Raw genomic sequence first — 17,297 nt, 5'->3', positions numbered from 1 at the left:
GGCTTTGAATCCTCAGATGTCAGCCTGACTAGCTAGGATTATAGGCATGAACCACCAGCACCCAGCTCTTCCCATCTTTTTGTTGTTGCTGGTGGTGGTGGTCATGGGGCTTGAACTCTGGGCCTGGGCCTTATCCCTGAGCTCTTCAGCTCAAGGCTAGCCCTCTAGCACTCGAGCCACAGAGCCACTTTGAATTTTCAGGTGGTTAACTGGAGATAAGAGTGTACAGGGGGGCCAGGAGTTTGGCCTAGTGGTAGAGTGCTTGCCTAGCATGCACGAAGACCCGGGTTTGATTCCTTGGTACCACATACATAGAAAAAAGCCAGAAGTGGTGCTGAGGCTCAAGTGGTAGAGCTCTAGCCATGAGAAAGTCCAAGGACAGTGCTCAGGCCCTGAGCTCAAGCCCAGGACTGGCAAAAAAAAAAAAGAGTGTACAGGGTTTCATGCCAGAGCTATCTACTGCCCTACCACTGGGCTAGCTCTTGTCTCTGAGCCAGGATCCTCCAATCTCAGCCTCCTGAGTAGTTAGCATTACAGGCGTGAGCCACCAGCACCTGGTCCAATTACCATCTATCTCACTTTGTAGTACAGGCCCATCTGGAGCTCTTAGTCATCCTGCCCCAGCTTCCCCAGTGCTGGGATTGTACGTGTGCACCACCATACCTGGCTTTTACCATTTTAATCATGTCTTTTAAGTGTATGGTTCAGAAATTTCAAGTATACTCACAGTATTGTAAATCCCTGGCCTGTTTCATCTTGCAACTCCAAAATGGGTGAATTTTAGGGTGCATGTCTTTGTCTCAATAAAGACATTAAAGAAGACAAGGCTGGGTGTGGTGGCTCATGTCTGTATTCTTAGCTTCTCAGGAGGCTGAAATCTGAATATCTCAGTTCAAGCCCTGGGCACTAAAGACTATGAGACTCTTATCTCCAATTAACCACCAGAGAACCAGAAGTAGTGCTGTGGCTCAAGGGGTAAAGCGGTAGCCTTGAGCTGAAGAGCTCAAGGACCATGCCCCAGCACAGAGTTCAAGTCCCATGACCGACAAACAAACAAACAAATAGATAAATAGAAGACTAAAACCTTTCGATTGTTGTGTCCCTGTGACCAAATACACATCTGGGGTGGAGTGAGAGATCAGAGATAGAAGGCTTTCCTAGCCTACATGGTTGTAATCTATCCTGACTCACTCAGTTCTGTCCCCCTTATGGATCTTTGGTCTGTCCTCTGCTTTTCAGTCTGTGCACAGCATATCCACATCCACAGAGCACGGCCCAGACCAGGGGAGGTAGGGATGTGGGGTATAAGTAAGGCTGGATTTAGCTGGTTTGTAATGATAAAATGCGCCACCTTGGGCAAGACACTGTTTCTGTGGGTCTATCCTCCCCGATTTGGTATCCAAGGGTACCAGAGAGACTTCACTTCCTGAGCTGAGGAGGTGGGCAAGCAGGAAGGAGAGGAAGGGTCCCATTTGGTGGGGTGGGGTGGGGGAGCACTGGTTAGCTCTCCTAGGATCCACTTTGGGATCCCAGCCTGGAGAAACTGCACCCTCTCCGCTTTCTATTGCTCCAAATGGCCAATAAATACCTTCTGGGCACCCAGGTCTCTTTTGCAGCATCGCATGGGCTCCAGGGCCCAGAGAGCAGGGTGAGACACCTTCTGAAAAGGGTCAGAGTGCCCTCCTACCTCACAGTCCAGCCTCATTATCCTCACCTTCTGCTCAGGATAGATCAGCATCCAGCCTGGAAAAACTTCAGGGTGGACATTGGGAGGGGGTGAGGGAGGGATGGAGGGGCAAAAACGTGAGCAGGGGTATCAGTGTGTGAGAAGTAATGCACCTGGCAAAGGTAACTGTGGCCCCTTTATTCATTACCCTGACAAGGAAAACAACAACACTTCAGGGTGGAGATTTCACAGCAGAATAAAATGTGTTAGAGCCCAGGGTTCTGGGAAGGGAACTGGACAACTGTGCCAGAATGCCATGGAATCCCCGCTGAGTCTGAATCGTGGAGGCCTCGGTTTTTTGTGTTGGGTCTGTTGGCTTGTTTTGTGTTTCTTTTCTTTTGTAAACCTCCCCTGACACCCAGGGTCCGAGCTGCCTGGGACTTGGTAGCTCCGGGGGAAACACCTGCTCTCCAGCTCTGCCACCCCGGGTCTGGCCCTTTAAACCGCAGACCATGATGTCACCGGAGTCAGCACGGGATGGGAGGGGGACTGCAGGGCTGAGGATGGACTACATTTCCCAGCATCCTCTGGTGACCCACACCCCTCCCAGAGCCGCTCTGACTCCCCGGCGCCGGGCTATTAACCAGTCCAGTGCCAGTGTTCAAGGGATTTCGGAAACGCCCAGCCGTGCTGGGGCGAGGGAAGTGTTCCTGGGGGGGGTGGCCGGGACACAGAAGGCCCAGGGACCTCTCTCCGACGCGGCTCCGGGCATCACCCCAGGTTCCTGGCGCGGCCTGCAGTGTCGTTCTCTTTCTCGCGCAGTCAGGCATCTGGGGTTCAAGCTCCCAGCCGGCGCGCACCCCACCCCGTTCTGAGGCTTGGGCAGTCTCAGCCCCGACCCCAGGGTCCGGAGCCGCCCTCCCGCAGGGGCCCTTTAAGCGGAGCGCGGACTACATTTCCCAGCGGCGCCCGGGCGGTCCTGACGCAGCCCCGCCCCCCGGGCGCCGGGAGCTGCGGGGCGGGGCGGGGCGGGGCGGGGCGGGCCGGGCGGGCGGGGGGGGGGGTGGCTTGATGTCATCCCGAGCATCTGGGCGGCCAGTGCCGGTGCGCACCGAGCCGGGGCTCCCGCCGCGCCGCGCCGCGCCGATCCCAGTCCCGGACGCCCGCGGAGGGCCGCGCCGCCCGGGCCGGCTCGGAGCCCGCCGAGGCCCCGGTTCCCGCGCCTCGGGGCTGCGCTGGGGCAGGCTCCGGCCCCCCGCCCGGCGGAGCCCGGAGAGCCCCCCGGAGCGCCGCCGCCCTGCCCCGGCGCCCCCTCCTCGCCGGCTGCCCCCCCGGGGGTCGGCGACCAAAGTGTGAGGCTCCGAGAAGTGAGTGCCCCCACCCACCCTCCGCCAGAGGCGCGTGGTCCCTGGAGGAACTGGGGTTGGAGAGGATGCTGGGGTGGAGGACGGGGCGCCCCAGGGAGGGCCCCCCAGCCGCTGCGGCTGGTGTCAGGGGCCTGGGGTGAGGACCACTGCCGTTCCCAGGGGTGCTGGCTCGGGTGACCCGCCGCCGTATTCAGGGAGGGCATATTTTAGATCCCGGGAGGGAATCTCCTGGAGGATCCGGGAGGGGATGCGTCCCTGTTTGGGGGTCTGTGCAAGGGTGGGAGGGAAAAAGAAGACCCCAGCTCCCAGCTGGGTTGCCCAGTGTGTCTTCGGAAAGAACTGACTCTCTCTCTCGCTCTCTCTGACCTTTCTGCTCTGCCTTCTCAAAAGGGCCATCGTGGGAACCTTAACTGGACTCTTCTGGATCCCCAAGGAAGGACCTGAGGCCTGAGGCATCACCTTCCTTCCTGCCTGCCCCCCCAGGACTGGGCAATTGCTGAAGGCCCTGGGGGGGGCAGGACTGTGGTTGTGCCCCCCCCCAACCTGGCAGGATGGGCCCCAGTTAGTTTGCCCAGCCTCATCCAGCCTCCTTCAGGAGCCCTAGGGGCTCTGAAGGCCTGACCTGCTGCCTGCCCACCATGGAGACCAAGCTGCCCCCTGCGAGCACCCCTACCAGCCCCTCCTCTCCAGGACTGTCACCTGTGCCACCACCTGACAAGGTGGATGGCTTCTCCCGAAGGTCTCTGCGCAGGGCCAGGCCCAGGCGTTCCCACAGCTCCTCTCAGTTCCGCTATCAGAGCAACCAGCAAGAGCTAACGCCACTGCCCCTGCTCAAAGGTGAGCTGCTGCTGGCTTCTAGGGCTCCTGTGCCCTGGAGGGGACCACCATGAGGGTTGGGGGGGGGAATGTAACTGGCAGCTGCCCTCCTAGGTGAGGGACTCCCATCAGAGCTGACCCCAGCCCTCCAGCCCTCTGCTGACGCATGGTCTGATTGGCCTAGAGGTGGGGCATCTGGAAGTGGCGCCACCCTGGGGGGGCAGGCCAGGGCCAAGGGTGGGGCCCACAGCCTGGCTTCCAGGCGGCCACTATCAGCTCCACCAGCTGCCTGGCTTCTGGAGCAGGTGCTTGGCACAGCTTCCTGTCATCGCCACATAGCCTCCACCCTCGCCCCTGACAACTTCTCCACGTCTTGCTGGTAGAGTGGGGCGCCATCTAGGAGAAGGAGGCATTACTTGTTTTGGAAATATATAGCCATGCTTGTACATCAAGGCTTTTGATCTTGCTTTAAAAATCACCAAGTCCCACCTGGCATAGTGGCTCATGCCTGTAATGCTAGCTATTCAGGAGGCTGAGACCTGAGCATCATGGTTCTAAACCAGCCTGGGCACTAAAGAACAGGAGATTTGTATCTCCAAGTAATCACAAAAGAATGGGAAGTGGGGCTGTGGCGCAAGGAGTAGGGCTGTAGCCTTAAGCTGAAGAGCTGGGGGACAGCGCCCAGGCCCAGAGTTCAAGCCCCATGACCCACAAAAAAAAAGAGAAAAATCACCAAGTCTCTGAGCCTGAGTTAGGAGAGAGCTGAAGCTGACGTTCAGGTGGCGGGGCGGGGGGGGGGGGAAGAGGGTGAGACCAGGAGATGTTTGCTTTCTAACTGCATCCTAGGGTCTGAGGCAGCAGAGACTGCCTAGAAAGCCAGCTATGCCCTGACCCAGAGTTCTGGTGGCATGGCCCAGGCTCAGCCCTGCTCTCTCCCCAGATGTGCCAGCCTCTGAGCTGCATGACCTGCTGAGCCGGAAGCTGGCCCAGTGTGGGGTGATGTTCGACTTCTTGGACTGTGTGGCTGACCTGAAGGGCAAAGAGGTGAAGCGGGCAGCCCTCAACGAGCTGGTGGAATGTGTGGGGAGTACCCGGGGTGTCCTCGTCGAGCCCGTCTACCCAGACATCATCCGCATGGTGAGCACAAACCCCACGGCCCCTTCTAGAAATCCCCGCAGAGACTCAACCCTGCACTCTTCAGTTTAGCGTCCAGAGCCACATCTTCCATCTCTGCTGAGTCCTCTGCAGTCCATGTCTGCACCTTTGCGTGTTGGAGTTGAGGGGTTGCCTTTCTCCTGGGCAGCTTGCCTTCTGTGGCCTGGCTCAGGATTCCCTCTCCCATAATGTCTTAGCCATGCATTTCTCCTTTCTTACCCACAATGCCTGTGAACCCTTTACTCTTTTTTTTTTTTTTTTTGCCAGTCCTGGGCTTGAGCTCAGGGCCTGAGCACTGTCCTTGGACTTTCTCAAGGCTAGAGCTCTACCACTTGAGCCTCAGCACCACTTCCAGCTTTTTTTTGTATGTATGTGGTACCAAGGAATCGAACCCGGGTCTTCGTGCATGCTAGGCAAGCACTTTAACCACTAGGCCAAACTCCCGGCCCACCCTTTACTCTTGACATTACATCCCCACTGGTTTGCACCTACCTAGTTATGTCCCGTCTACTCTTAGATTCCTTGTTCCTGACCTGATTTACTTGAACTAGGTTTAAGTCACAGTTGTCCAAGCTCTCAGGTACTTGCTGGAGCTGAGGGTGATCCACAAGAACGCTGGACCAGGGATCGCCGGGCTTCTGTCTTCATCTTAAAGAACCCTGATTTTGCCTTCCCCCACCCTTCCAGATCTCAGTGAATATTTTCCGGACCCTACCACCCAGTGAGAACCCTGAATTTGATCCTGAAGAGGACGAGCCCAACCTTGAGCCTTCCTGGCCACATCTGCAGGTGTGAGGGGCTTGGGGGAAGGAGTCTGTACTCTCCAGGTGGTCTGAAGGGGTTGGGGTGGGGGGAGTCTGCTTGGATGAGGGCCCCAGAGTGGGGTGGGCTAGGTGAGGCTGTGACTGAACTCGTCTTTTTGTCTGTCTTCATTTTCTAGTTGGTATATGAATTTTTCCTACGTTTCTTAGAGAGCCCAGACTTCCAGCCCTCTGTGGCCAAGAGATATGTGGACCAAAAGTTTGTTCTGATGGTGATGTGGGGAGCCCAGGCTGGGTGGGACTGTGGGCAGGGGCCTGGGAGTGATTAGGGGCTTACTTTTTATTGGACCTCCAACTCCCACAGCTCTTGGAACTGTTTGATAGCGAGGACCCCCGAGAACGTGAGTACCTTAAGACCATCTTACATCGGGTCTACGGCAAGTTCCTGGGTCTCCGAGCCTACATCCGCAAGCAGTGTAACCACATCTTCCTCCGGTGAGTTACTGCCTCTGGGGAGGGAAGGGGGGGTGGGAAGGAAGGGAAGGAATGAAAGAGGGAGGGAGAGAAGAAAGGAAGGGGAGAAGGGTGGGAGGAGGAAAGGAAGGAAGGCGGAGGGCTGGAAGAAGGAAGAAGGGTTGAGATGTGGGGCTCCAGTCTGTTTACCAAGTTCTCACTGCATAGCAATATTGATTATTTAGAGCCAGCATATGAAGTCAGCAGAAAATTCATTTTTATTTCCATTTTACAGATTACAAAATAGAGACTAAAGAGAATAATTGACAGGCTCTAGGGCAGTCCAGGGGAGCATAGGATGGAAATCTGATCTTACGATGCCAGCATGTAAGGAGCCAAAGAGATACTCTTTCTGCAAGCATATACTGGGCACAATGCCCTCTGGCTGATGGGAGACGACATGGCCGTTTATTCTCCCTCTCTCTCTCTCTCTCTCTCTCACTTGAATTCAGGGCCTTAGCTTTTTTGCTCAAAGTGAATGTTTTACCACTTGAGCCTCAGCTGTACTTCTGACTTTTTGGTGGTTAATTGGAGACACAAGTCTCACAGACTGGATTTGAGCTCCCTGAGCAGCCAGGATTACAAGCATGAGCCACTGGTTGGTACCGGTAATGGGCTTCTTTTATTTTGGAGATCATCGTTGTGGATGGAGTTAGCCAGCCTGCCTTTGAGTTTGGTTCCAGTACTTGAGTAGACTTGAAAAAACTTTAAGCACTGTGCTAGCCTCCTCTGTTTGAAATAGGGTGCTGCCTGAATAAACCTGGGGATCATACTCCAGATGAAGTGAGGTGCTGCTTCAAAGCACCTCCAGGAGCTCCACCCCACCAGCTCCCCACTTATTAACTCTGGGTGTGTGGCCTTTAACCACTGAGTCTTGGCTTTTTCATCTATGTAATGGCGTTTGTACACTTTGCCTCCCAGGACAGATCTCAGAATTACAGGGTACAGAGTAGATGCTCTACGTCTTTGTCATTGCTTTGGTAGACTGTATAAAGAGAGTTTTTGTAAGCTAGGTGCCTCCTGGCTGGCTGGCTAAGCCTCAGGTAAGGAATGCCAGGTCTGAGAGGAAGAGATGAGCTGGAGAGCCTATGGAATAAAGGCTAAGCCTGGAGTCAGAGCTGCAGAGGTGGCTAGGCTGGGAAGGGTGTTTTGCAGGTAGGCATATTGAGAACACAGAGAAAGGAGTCCAGCCTGTGGGTTGGAGTGCAGGTCATGTGTGCAGGCAGGGTGAGGGTAGAAGGCTGGATGGTTGGTGGGTGTGGGGCCAACCGTGCTGCTCTGAGCTTCTCTTGGTCTTGCAGGTTCATCTACGAGCTGGAGCACTTCAATGGTGTGGCTGAGCTACTGGAGATCTTAGGAAGGTGACTCATCCTGGCCTCTGAGCGCAGGGTTCTGGGGGGAGGGGCTGGGGCTCACTGGCTGAGCTCCGCTCTTCTCTTCTCCCTCTAAAGCATCATCAATGGCTTTGCATTGCCCCTGAAGACAGAGCACAAGCAGTTCCTGGTTCGTGTCCTGATTCCCTTACACTCCGTCAAGTCACTGTCTGTCTTTCATGCCCAGGTAAGGCCCAGGCATGGCCCTGCTGCACCTCGGGGGGCCAGTGGGGCCAGGACATCAGCCCACACTCAAGGGATTCTGCTCTGCCTCCCTGCTTACTAGTTTCCATCCCTTCTAGGTTAGGGATTTCCAGCTGGCCCTTCAAGGCTGACTTGCTATGTGAGCACTACCCTGCCCCCCTCAGTCCTTCCCGCTCTCCCTGCCCTCCTGTAGACGGTGTGCTTCTCTCCTCCTCTTTGAATAGTCTCAGATTATGGTTCAGAAGTCTATGTGAGGAATTGATAAGTCTTTGTGTGTGATGCTCAGTGTACGAGAAGGTAGACAAGAGCTAAGGGAGAGCATCCTGACCCCTCCTGACCCTGCTCTCCTTCTCTCCACCCTTCCCTCCACAGCTGGCTTACTGTGTGGTACAGTTCCTGGAGAAAGATGCCACCCTGACAGAGCACGTGAGTGTTGGGGGGGGGAAGGCGGGCCCCACACTGTGCAGGCCTGACAAGGTTCTTCTGCCTCAACTCCACAGGTGATCCGGGGGCTGCTCAAATATTGGCCCAAAACCTGCACCCAAAAGGAGGTATGGAGGGGGGCTTTGACAAGTGTGTGTATGTCGCTGGGAGAGGGGAGTGTGAGCGGCTGCCCCCGCCCCCTCTGCAGGTGATGTTCCTGGGGGAGATGGAGGAGATTCTGGATGTCATTGAGCCGTCCCAGTTTGTGAAGATCCAGGAGCCGCTCTTCAAGCAGGTGGCTCGCTGTGTCTCCAGCCCCCACTTCCAGGTATGGGGCGGGGACAGGCTGTGAAGGATTGCCCAGTCAACTGAGCATAGCTTCCTCTCCCCACGTCTCCTCCAGTCCTGCGTTTGATATTGGGGCGATGCTTAACTTAGGGTCAGGAGCTCTAAGGTCAAGTTTTACTGGCTTGAGATCCTTAGACAAACCACTAGTGATGGGGACTAAATAGACCATGGCTGTTAACACGTATAGTGAATGGCTTTCTTAGTGGCTATAGATTTCCTTAGCCCCATTTGAGGGGCTAAGCATCTGTAACTCATGTATGTCATCAGACACTCTCCTGTTATGAGCATAAAGCAATGGAAATACTTCCAGAAGGATTCTAGTACTCTGTGTGTGTGGACATGTGTCATTATTAGGGCTTGAACTCAGGATGTTGCACACACTCTTCCTTAGTACCTTTTTTCCCCCCCCCTCTCAAGCCTAGCACTCTACCACTCGAGACACTTCCAGTTCTGTCTTTTGGCTGGTTAACTGGAGGCATGGATTTGTCTGCCCAGGCTGGCTTCAAACTGGGATGCTCACATTTCAGCCTCCTGAGTAGCTAGGATTGCAGGTGTGAGCCACCAGCTCCTCACTAGTACTTAATCTTATTAAACACTTTAAAGTCCAGTAGTTCGTTTTATTCCAACAGCCTGGTGATGGTGCCTATTGTTAGTTCCATTTTACAGATCTGACACATGAGGCCGAGAAGCTGAACGCCTCACCTAAGGACCATGACCGTGGTGGAAGCTGTAGTAGAATTAGGATTTGCTCAAGTGTTGGGCTTCAGTCTCAGGACTCTTTGCTCTTCCCCCTATCTTTTCCTCTGGTGGGTCGCAAAGGCCCTGAGGATGGGGTGTATGAGGTCAGGGCCTGGGTTTGGGGAAGGCTTGCAACGACTCCAGCCTTCCAGGCCCACTCTGCCATCTTGCCTACCCCAGGTTGCAGAGCGGGCTCTGTATTTCTGGAACAACGAGTACATCCTGAGCCTCATTGAGGACAACTGCCACACTGTGCTGCCGGCTGTGTTTGGGACCCTATACCAAGTCTCCAAGGAGCACTGGAATCAGTGAGTGCCCAGGCCTTGCCCTGCCCCGGGCTGCGCTTAGCTGGACAGTGTAAGAGCCAGGGTCAGGCTGGCAAGGAATGGGAAGCCAGGGAAGTGGGAAGTGCTGTGGGGTTTAGGGACAGGGACAGACAGACGGCCCGAGAGGGGCCGCACTAACACATGTGCTCACTCGTTGCCTTACTGTGTGAAGAACCATCGTGTCTCTGATCTACAATGTGCTCAAGACCTTCATGGAAATGAATGGAAAGCTCTTCGACGAGCTCACGGCCTCCTACAAGCTGGAGAAGCAGCAGTGAGCACTGGGGCTGGGTATCCAAGGAGGGAATGTAGACGGAAACCCCAATTCTGTGGTCAGATGTCCAGCCCCTCCCTCAAGTGCCAGCTAGCCTAGTCCCAGCTGCCCGCCACCTCCTGCGGCCTTTCTCCTGGCCGTTTCCCTCTAGCTTCGGCCATTCCCAGACAGTTCATCTCCTCACGTCTCCCAGCCCAGGCCTCACTGAGTCACGCTCCCATTTGCAGTGGGGTTGTGGTGAGGACGGGTGGACCAGTGGAGACCCCAGGAGAGGAGCTGCCTCCCTTCTCTTCCTAGGGAGCAGCAGAAGGCTCGGGAGCGCCAAGAGCTATGGCAAGGCTTGGAGGAGCTGCGGCTACGCCGGCTACAGGGGACCCAGGAAGCCAGGGAGGCCCCCCTTCCACGGCTAGCACCCCAAGTGGCCACCAGTGGAGGTCAGAGCTAGAGAGCCCCTGGAAGGGGAGAAGCAAAGCCCAGAGCCCTAAGTTCCTCCATCCCTTCTCCTGGCCAGGGTCCAGAGGGGCACCTCCCTCCCCCTGGCCTTGCCAGACTGGCTCTGAGGACGCCCTGCCAGCCCTCATGGGCAGCTCTCACAAGAAGGCAAGATGATGGTCTTGGCAGCAGACCTTGCAGGCCCTGTGGCAAGACTTAAGCAGGGCAGCTTGACTGGGAAGCCGTCAGCCATCTTTCCTGCAGGGCTGGGCTCCAGGCTGCAGGCAGGCTCCGCCCATCCCCCCTGGGGAAAGGGTCCTCAGGGCCTGGCCTGCTCCTGCCTGGGACTGGAGCCAGGTCCTTCCTCACCCCCACCGAGGGGCCCATGGTCTATTTATTCTGCCCCACTCACCCTCAGCAAGACACTGTCCTGGCCCTAGGGCACCTCCTTCCCTCTCTCCCTTGCCCTGAACTTCCTTGTCCCCTTTTTATTTATTGGGCAGGGGGAGGGGTGAGGGCACAGGCAAGAAGAGGTTGACAGTGTCCTAGGGTCAGGGGTCACAGGATTCCTGGTCGATCTCCCTCCTCTGGTTGGGGGGCAGACTTAATAAAGAGAGACTCAAGAACTGCTTGCTTTATTTAGGGGAGTGGTGGGAGACAGACTGGATTAAAGCCAGGCAGAGACAAAGAGAAGGCAGAAACCCCTTCTCACGAGGTGACCTTTCCAAACAGCAGCTGCGACCCCTTGTTAAATGATGCTGTGGCCTCCCAGGCCCAACCACTAGTAGCGGGACAGGCGACACATGTCACACTGGCAAGCCCTGGCCGTGAAGATCTCCAGTTCTCCCTGGCGGTTTCCCGCACATCTCAGCTGCACTTTCACCTGTAGGCGAGGGGCCCCACACTCCATGCCATTCCCGGCCTCCTCCTGTCCCCCCCAATTCCCCTGGCTCCAGCCCCTCACCTTCTCTAGGCTGCTGATGGTGCAGCACTGAGAGACGGAGGTGATGTTATGTTGATAGCTGCTGGCCACCAGCACAGAGTACCGGGAAGGGAAGGCGCTGGACTCACAGTGACCCACACAGGCCAGGGCCACATGGGAGCCCTGGCAGGTGCCTCGGTGGTAACTTCGCACGTTCACATGGAAGGCTGGAAGTAGACAGGCAAGTGGCTGGAAGACTTGCCCTGGCTGCTGTTGTCGGTGCCTCCTGGTGGAGGCAGTATGCCAACTCTGTGCCCATCGACAGCCCATTGCCCCCCCAGCCCTCTGGCCAGCCCCCAGGTTACTCACGGTGCAGGTGGCAGCCTGGGATGGCTGTCTCCTGACCCTGGCTTTCAGGGACAACCAGGACCAGCAGGCTGAGGAGCAGGACTGGGAGGGACGCCATGGGCATCTGCACTGTAGAAGTACTAGGTGGATTTTCCTGTGGGGCGCCAGACGTCTTCCCCTCCCTTTACCATAGCACCCCACTTCCCCTCACACTGTCTCCCCAGAACCTCACCAGTGCTCCCAGTGTGGCAGGAACAGTGCCGGCAGCTCCCAGGTCTTCAAAGCCTGCTGCAGGTCTCCAGTGTGCTCTCTAGACTTGTATTGTGGGTTCTGGAGCCACGCCCTCCTGTGGAGGAGCTCTAACTCCCAGGCGCCTCCCAGCCTGAGGCCTGTGGAGCTGAGCTCTGAGGTGCGGTCCTCTGTAGCTTTTTGCTTCCTGGGCTCCATAGGTGGAGGACTGCCTGGACTGCTGAGGGGGTGAGAGGCTGCTTTCCAGAGGCCTGGGTTCTGCTGTTCTCCATGACCACACCCTGCCTCAGAAGTACTCAACTGGGCCTGGATCCTTCCTGACTCGGGAGGGGTGTGGGGATCTAGGCTCCTGAGCAGTCTGGGTGGTAGAGCAGAGTGTGGATCACTGAGTGCATTTAGAGCCTCCACTCCAGTATCTAGTGAATGTCTGCTCATTCTGAAGAGGCTAGGAGATCCTGAGTAGGGCTCTGAGCTACAGGACCCCTAGGTTCTAGAAACAGCAGGGACCTGATTCCTGAAAGAGCCTGACGCTGTCAACTTCAGCAAATCTCTGTAGTCCAACTCCAGGTTTAAAGGCAAGGCTACTAATGCTTAGAAAAGGAAAGTTGCTGAAAATCCCAGCTACTTAAGTCCAGACTGATTTAGAACTCAAATCTGTTATCTATCCACACTGCTGAATTATATTTGGGGCAAGAATGTGGCAAGAACTGGGCACCAGTGGCAAATGCCTCTAATATTAGCTACTCAGAAGGCTGAGATCTGAGGATCACAGTTTAAAGCCAGCTCCAGCAGAAATGTCTTGAGACTCTTCAATTAATCAGCAAAATGCTAGGATAGAGGCATGGCTCAGGTGGTGGAGTGCCAGCTATGAGTGAAAAAGCCAATGGCAGCCCAAGGACCTAAGTTCAAGCTCTGGTACCAGTACTAAAAATTAAAAAAAGCCAGCTTGGTGGCTCATGCCTGTAATCCTAGCTACTTAGGAGTCTGAGACCTGAGGATCAAAGTTCAAAGCCAGCCTGGGCACAAAAGGACCTGAGACTCTTATCTCCTATTAACCTCTAGAAAATGGGAAGTGGGGCTTGGCTCAAGGGTAGGATGGTAGCTTTGAGCTAAAGAGCTCAGGCAGAGATGGTGCCCTGGCTGAGTTCAAAGCCCATGATTCCCCCACCACCAAAAAATGTGGTAAATTGAGAAAAGAAATGCCCTAGTCAGCAGAGATCAGAGGGAGGCAGTCTAGGAGCTCATCAAATCTACCCCTCATACTCTCATTTTTCCAGATGAAGTAAGGAGCTCAGAAGAGAATGCTTTTCCCAAGGCTTGAGTCAGGGTGGACTCAGACCTCCAGACTGGAATTGTGGTCTTCAACAGACCACGTTTGAGTTAACAGGACAAAAGCAGTACATTCAAGTTAGGAAGTGGTGGTTTCAAGTCTCCTAATCCTCAAACAGCCATACCTATGGCATCCTCCTCCCTGCACAGGTCCTGTGTGGATTTCTAGCCCTCTCTGCTGAAGGTAGAGGAGGTTAGGAGGGCTCAACAGTGCTCCCCCCACGCCCCTGCCCCTTAGGACCTCTCGGCATGTGACACGGGCTTAGCAGGTTAAAGCTTTAAGCTCACAGGTAGCCTATTCTAATACTGGACAGCTCCAATGGTTAAAAAGTGATTCCTTCCTTCTGAGCTGAGTTTCCTTCAATTATTTTGGGTCTTGGAAGACAGTTTGAGTGCCTTGACTATTCCAGAGGCTCTAAATCACACTGCTGTCCACTTCACCTGATAAACAGTGTGACCCACCAGGGACTAGAGTGACAGACATCTATCCTTGGGGCTACACTAAACTGGGGAAGAGGTTATTTCCTTTGGAGCAGGGCTCTTTCGTCACCCCATTCCCTTAATCCCTGGCATGAAGCTAACTGAGATCAGGTACAGAGTCCTCTACCCAGAGTGACCCTGGAACCAGCAGCCAGGGGACCAAGGGGAAGGTCCATGCACGGCTTCCTCTCTTTGTTCTCTTTTACTTTCTACTTGACCAAATACAATCAATAATACTCCAAGAATAATTTATTGATGTTAGAATCTTACGTGGTAGAGACACTGCCCTGAGAGCTATTCTCAGATGAGAGCATTTTTACAAAGTTCCAATTCTTTTCTTAAATTCCCCCCCCCCCAAACATTGTGGGGCTTGAACTCAGGGCCTAGGCCCTATCCCTGAGTTTTCTTTGTCCTTCCCCCAAGGCTAGTGCTCTACCGCTTAAAGCTACAGTGTCACTTTCAGTTTTCTGGTGGTTAACTGAAGATAAGAGTCTTACAGATGTTCCTGCCTGAGGCTTTGAACTACAATCTTCAGATCTCAGTCTCCTGAGTAGCTAGGATTACAGGTGTAAGCCACCAGCCCCCCAACTTCCTTAATATTTAGACAAGACAAAACTAGGGCAAAACGAAGTGGACTGGATGTGAGCCCTTAATCTCTTTAACTGAAGAAAGAAGTCACAAGAAAAGTATGAAAGCTGGGTGTGGTAGCCTATGCTTGTAATCCTAGCACTTGGGAAGCTGAGGGAGGACAGCTGTACAGCAAAATCTTGTCTCCAAAAATAAAACAAAAACCAAAAATGGAAAAGGATAGAGTTGGAGGAGAAATGCTTCAGGCAGGAGACCACCTTTCCACTGTTGTAGGACATCCAGAAGGCTCACTGGTTGCTCTTCTTGAAGAAATACCGGAAGGGAAAGAGAGTGCTGCAGGAAGGAGAATGGATAGGCTGAGGCTGAGGTCTTTTTCCCTTCTCTGCTTCCCATTAATGCCTCATTAGGCAGGGCATTTTGCTCTGGGGAACCACTGAATGGAAATTCAAGTCTGGAACAGCATTTGAGAAGATGCCTAAATTAGATTATACTCAGGAGGGGAAAACAAAGGAAAAAGGATTGTGGTAGGATGGATGGGCAGTGACAGGAGGATATGCTCACTGTCCTCTGCAGAAAGAATTGTGGAGACAACCTTGAGTCAGAGGGAAGAACGGAAACTTTTCAGTAACCAAACCGTACAAAACCCCAAATGAAATAGGAATAGTCTGTTCAAGAAATGTGTACGATGCAGGTCTCATGCTGCATCATGCATTGCAAGTGATAGAGCTCCAGTCTTGAGAAAAAACAAACAACAAAAACCCTCAGGGACAGCACCCAGGCCCTGAGTTCAAGCCCTAGGACTAGCACCAAAAAAAAAAAAAAAAAAAGACAGCCTTCATTAAGCTCAAAATTAGGCTCAAGGGTTGGCCTGTAATCCTTCCTACTTGTGAGGCAGAGAAAAGAGGTTCAAGGTCACCCTGGACAAAAAAGGGACATCTTCTCAAGGAACAAGTCATTCCTGGTGGTAGACAACTGTAATTCCTGTAGTAATGCAGGAAGCATAGGAAGGAAGTTCATGATCCCGAACTGGCTTGAGCAAAAAGCATGAGACTTCATCTGAGAAATAACTAAGTGCTAAAGCAAAAAGGGGTGGGAGCATGGATCCAGTAGGGGGCCTACCCAGCAAACATGACACTCTTAGGTCAAAACCCCAATACCGAAGAAACAAAAACCAAAACAAACAAAACCCCAACCAAAACTGGGACCACTGTTTTTCATCTCATTTCTATGCTCTATCTCAACATAACTGAGCAACCTCAGCAAGTCACCTGCTTTCTTCTTTATTCCCTCTTCCTGCAAGCCTCCGGAAGCAAGAAGTGGGTCTTACCTTAGAAACCCAAAGACGCCATCAGTTCCTTGCTTTTTAGGTGGAGGAGGGGAATTCTGCTGCACTGGTGGGACACTTGGCTCTGGCAAACTGGATCCCCACGTAGAATCTGTAAAGAAAATACTCAGGCAGGAAAAAGGGGACTGTCATGGCCTACTTTCATCTGAGAAGAGTTGGCAGAGCAGCCTCTCACCAAGATTTATTTAAAGCCAGGTGAATTGTTTGTTCTGACCTTTCCAATTTCATCTCAGCTTAGTAAGATTCTATTCTGACCTTGGAATTTTCAATATCATGAGATATTGACATAGCTCAAATACCAGCTATCCATTATAGCTGTTGTGTTATCGTGTGTGTGTGTGTGTGTGTGTGTGTGTGTGTGTGTGTGTGTGTGTATGTGTGTGTGATAACTGAGAGCTTTATACTTGGTAGGTTGGTGTTCTATCAGTTGAGCCACATTTCTAGTCCTGATCTTTTAGATCAGTTATGGGGCTTGAACTCAGAGCCTGGGCACTGTCCCTGAGCTCTTTTTGATCAAGGATAGTGTCTACAACTTTGAGCCACAATTCCACTTCTGGTTTTCTGGTAGTTAATTGAAGCTAAGAGTCTCATAGACGTTCCTGCCCAGGCAGGCTTTGAACCATGATCCTAAGATCTCAGACTCTTGCATATCTAGGATTACAGGCATGAGCTACTAGCACTTGGATCCTTCTTTTTTTCTTCCTTCCTTCCTTCCTTCCTTCCTTCCTTCCTTCCTTCCTTCCTTCCTTCCCTCCCTCCCTCCTTCCTCTCTCCTTCCTTCCTTCCTTCCTTCCTTCCTTCCTTCCTTCCTTCCTTCCTTTCTTCCTTCCTTCTTTCTTTTTTGGCCAGTCCTGGGCTTTGAACTCAGGAAGGGGCATGCTGCCTCCCTTAACTCCTTTAGGCATTGGTTTGGGGCTTCTGTGACTCTAGGACAGACTCCAGACTGGAGAATAGCCAAGGGTCCCTCACTCACACAGGAGTGAGGCATATTCCCCAAGGATGCCCACATGCAAGGGGCTGTGCCACTCTGCTCAGCCAAGCATTTACAGGGAGCTGGATTAAAGGAGAATAAGCATGAGTCTTCCAGAACTTACCCTGTTCTTGGATGTCAGTGGTATCAAAGGCTGGGATCTCCTGCCATTCCTGCTGCATTTCTCTCTCCCTGTTCTGATAAAAAGACCCCCCCCAAAAAAAGCCTTAAACTTTATTTCTATCAGAGCCCAGTGATGCAGTGATGTGAATGCTATTTCACATCAATACTGGGGTCTGGTTTCTGACTGCCCAAGGAGGCTCCATATTTCCTTTTACAGGTTTGTCCTTTTTCATTTCACATCCAACTACTGTCTCTTTAAAACTCCATGTATCAGAAGCAGAGAACAAAGCCGGCGTAGTGGCTCATGCCTATAATCCTTGCCACTCAGGAGGCTGAGGTCTGAGGATTGTGGTTCAAAGCCAGTCTGGGCACTAAAGTCTGTGAAACTCTTATCTCTAATTAATCACCAGAAAACTAGAAGTGTGCTGAGGCTCAAGGGGGAGGGCAATAGCCTTGATCTGAAGAGCTCAGGGACAATGCCCAGGCCAAGGAGTAGGGCAGTATCCTTGACCTGAAGAGCTCAGGGACAATGTCCAGGCCGAGTTCA

The 17,297-nt window shown here is 53.4% G+C and overlaps 3 protein-coding genes across 5 annotated transcripts in view; 1 reads left to right on the top strand and 2 right to left on the bottom strand.

Annotated features, from left to right (window-relative positions):
• The first annotated feature begins 2,761 nt into the window (after positions 1 to 2,761).
• On the top strand, positions 2,762 to 11,022 carry Ppp2r5b (protein phosphatase 2 regulatory subunit B'beta). Of its 3 annotated transcripts, none has more exons than XM_090347426.1 (15): positions 2,762 to 3,033; positions 3,424 to 3,870; positions 4,790 to 4,986; positions 5,692 to 5,793; positions 5,945 to 6,037; positions 6,130 to 6,260; positions 7,580 to 7,639; positions 7,730 to 7,838; positions 8,228 to 8,281; positions 8,356 to 8,406; positions 8,487 to 8,606; positions 9,280 to 9,432; positions 9,545 to 9,672; positions 9,863 to 9,964; positions 10,192 to 10,280. In XM_090347426.1, the coding sequence occupies exons 2-15, from the start codon at positions 3,672 to 3,674 to the stop codon at positions 10,259 to 10,261; spliced, it is 1,569 nt and encodes a 522-aa protein (XP_090203552.1). In that variant the 5' UTR covers positions 2,762 to 3,033; positions 3,424 to 3,671; the 3' UTR covers positions 10,262 to 10,280. The 3 variants fall into 3 exon arrangements, with proteins under 3 accessions (XP_090203552.1, XP_090203551.1, XP_090203553.1); XM_090347425.1 differs by having other exon boundaries at positions 2,765 to 3,033; positions 10,262 to 11,022; XM_090347427.1 differs by lacking the exon at positions 9,280 to 9,432 and having other exon boundaries at positions 2,768 to 3,033; positions 10,262 to 11,022.
• On the bottom strand, positions 11,016 to 11,823 carry Gpha2 (glycoprotein hormone subunit alpha 2). The gene is made up of 3 exons (XM_090347428.1): positions 11,688 to 11,823; positions 11,361 to 11,545; positions 11,016 to 11,279 (listed from the first exon to the last, which is right to left on the bottom strand). Exons 1-3 carry the CDS (start codon positions 11,788 to 11,790, stop codon positions 11,178 to 11,180), a joined length of 390 nt encoding a protein of 129 aa, XP_090203554.1. The 5' UTR covers positions 11,791 to 11,823; the 3' UTR covers positions 11,016 to 11,177.
• Positions 11,824 to 14,470: 2,647 nt separating this feature from the next.
• Positions 14,471 to 17,297, bottom strand: part of Majin (membrane anchored junction protein) — a 28,701-nt gene continuing 25,874 nt past the window's right edge. The window contains exons 9-11 of the mRNA XM_090347424.1: positions 16,752 to 16,824; positions 15,640 to 15,748; positions 14,471 to 14,645 (exon numbers count right to left, since the gene is read on the bottom strand). Of these exons, the coding sequence (XP_090203550.1) occupies positions 14,600 to 14,645; positions 15,640 to 15,748; positions 16,752 to 16,824 (228 nt within the window). The 3' untranslated portion in view covers positions 14,471 to 14,599. The remainder of the gene's footprint in view (positions 14,646 to 15,639; positions 15,749 to 16,751; positions 16,825 to 17,297) is intronic.

Source organism: Megascapheus bottae, chromosome 16, assembly GCF_031878675.1.
Source record: "Megascapheus bottae isolate mThoBot1 chromosome 16, mThoBot2.hap1, whole genome shotgun sequence".
NCBI classification, from domain to species: domain Eukaryota; kingdom Metazoa; phylum Chordata; class Mammalia; order Rodentia; family Geomyidae; genus Megascapheus; species Megascapheus bottae.
Note: the sequence above shows the minus strand (reverse complement) of the source record. Positions and strands in the feature narration are given on the sequence as shown.

Bases quoted from the DNA above. Each gene is read 5' to 3' on its own strand.
- Gpha2 (XM_090347428.1), bottom strand. From the start codon at position 11,790: ATGCCCATGGCGTCCCTCCCAGTCCTGCTCCTCAGCCTGCTGGTCCTG. The intron at 11,546-11,687 runs GTGAGTAACCTG...GTCTACTTCCAG, and splicing joins CCCAGGCTGCCACCTGCACC to CCTTCCATGTGAACGTGCGA. The intron at 11,280-11,360 runs GTGAGGGGCTGG...CCTCGCCTACAG, and splicing joins CCATCAGCAGCCTAGAGAAG to GTGAAAGTGCAGCTGAGATG.
- Ppp2r5b (XM_090347425.1), top strand. From the start codon at position 3,672: ATGGAGACCAAGCTGCCCCCTGCGAGCACCCCTACCAGCCCCTCCTCT. The intron at 5,794-5,944 runs GTGTGAGGGGCT...TTCATTTTCTAG, and splicing joins CTTCCTGGCCACATCTGCAG to TTGGTATATGAATTTTTCCT. The intron at 7,640-7,729 runs GTGACTCATCCT...CTCCCTCTAAAG, and splicing joins CTACTGGAGATCTTAGGAAG to CATCATCAATGGCTTTGCAT.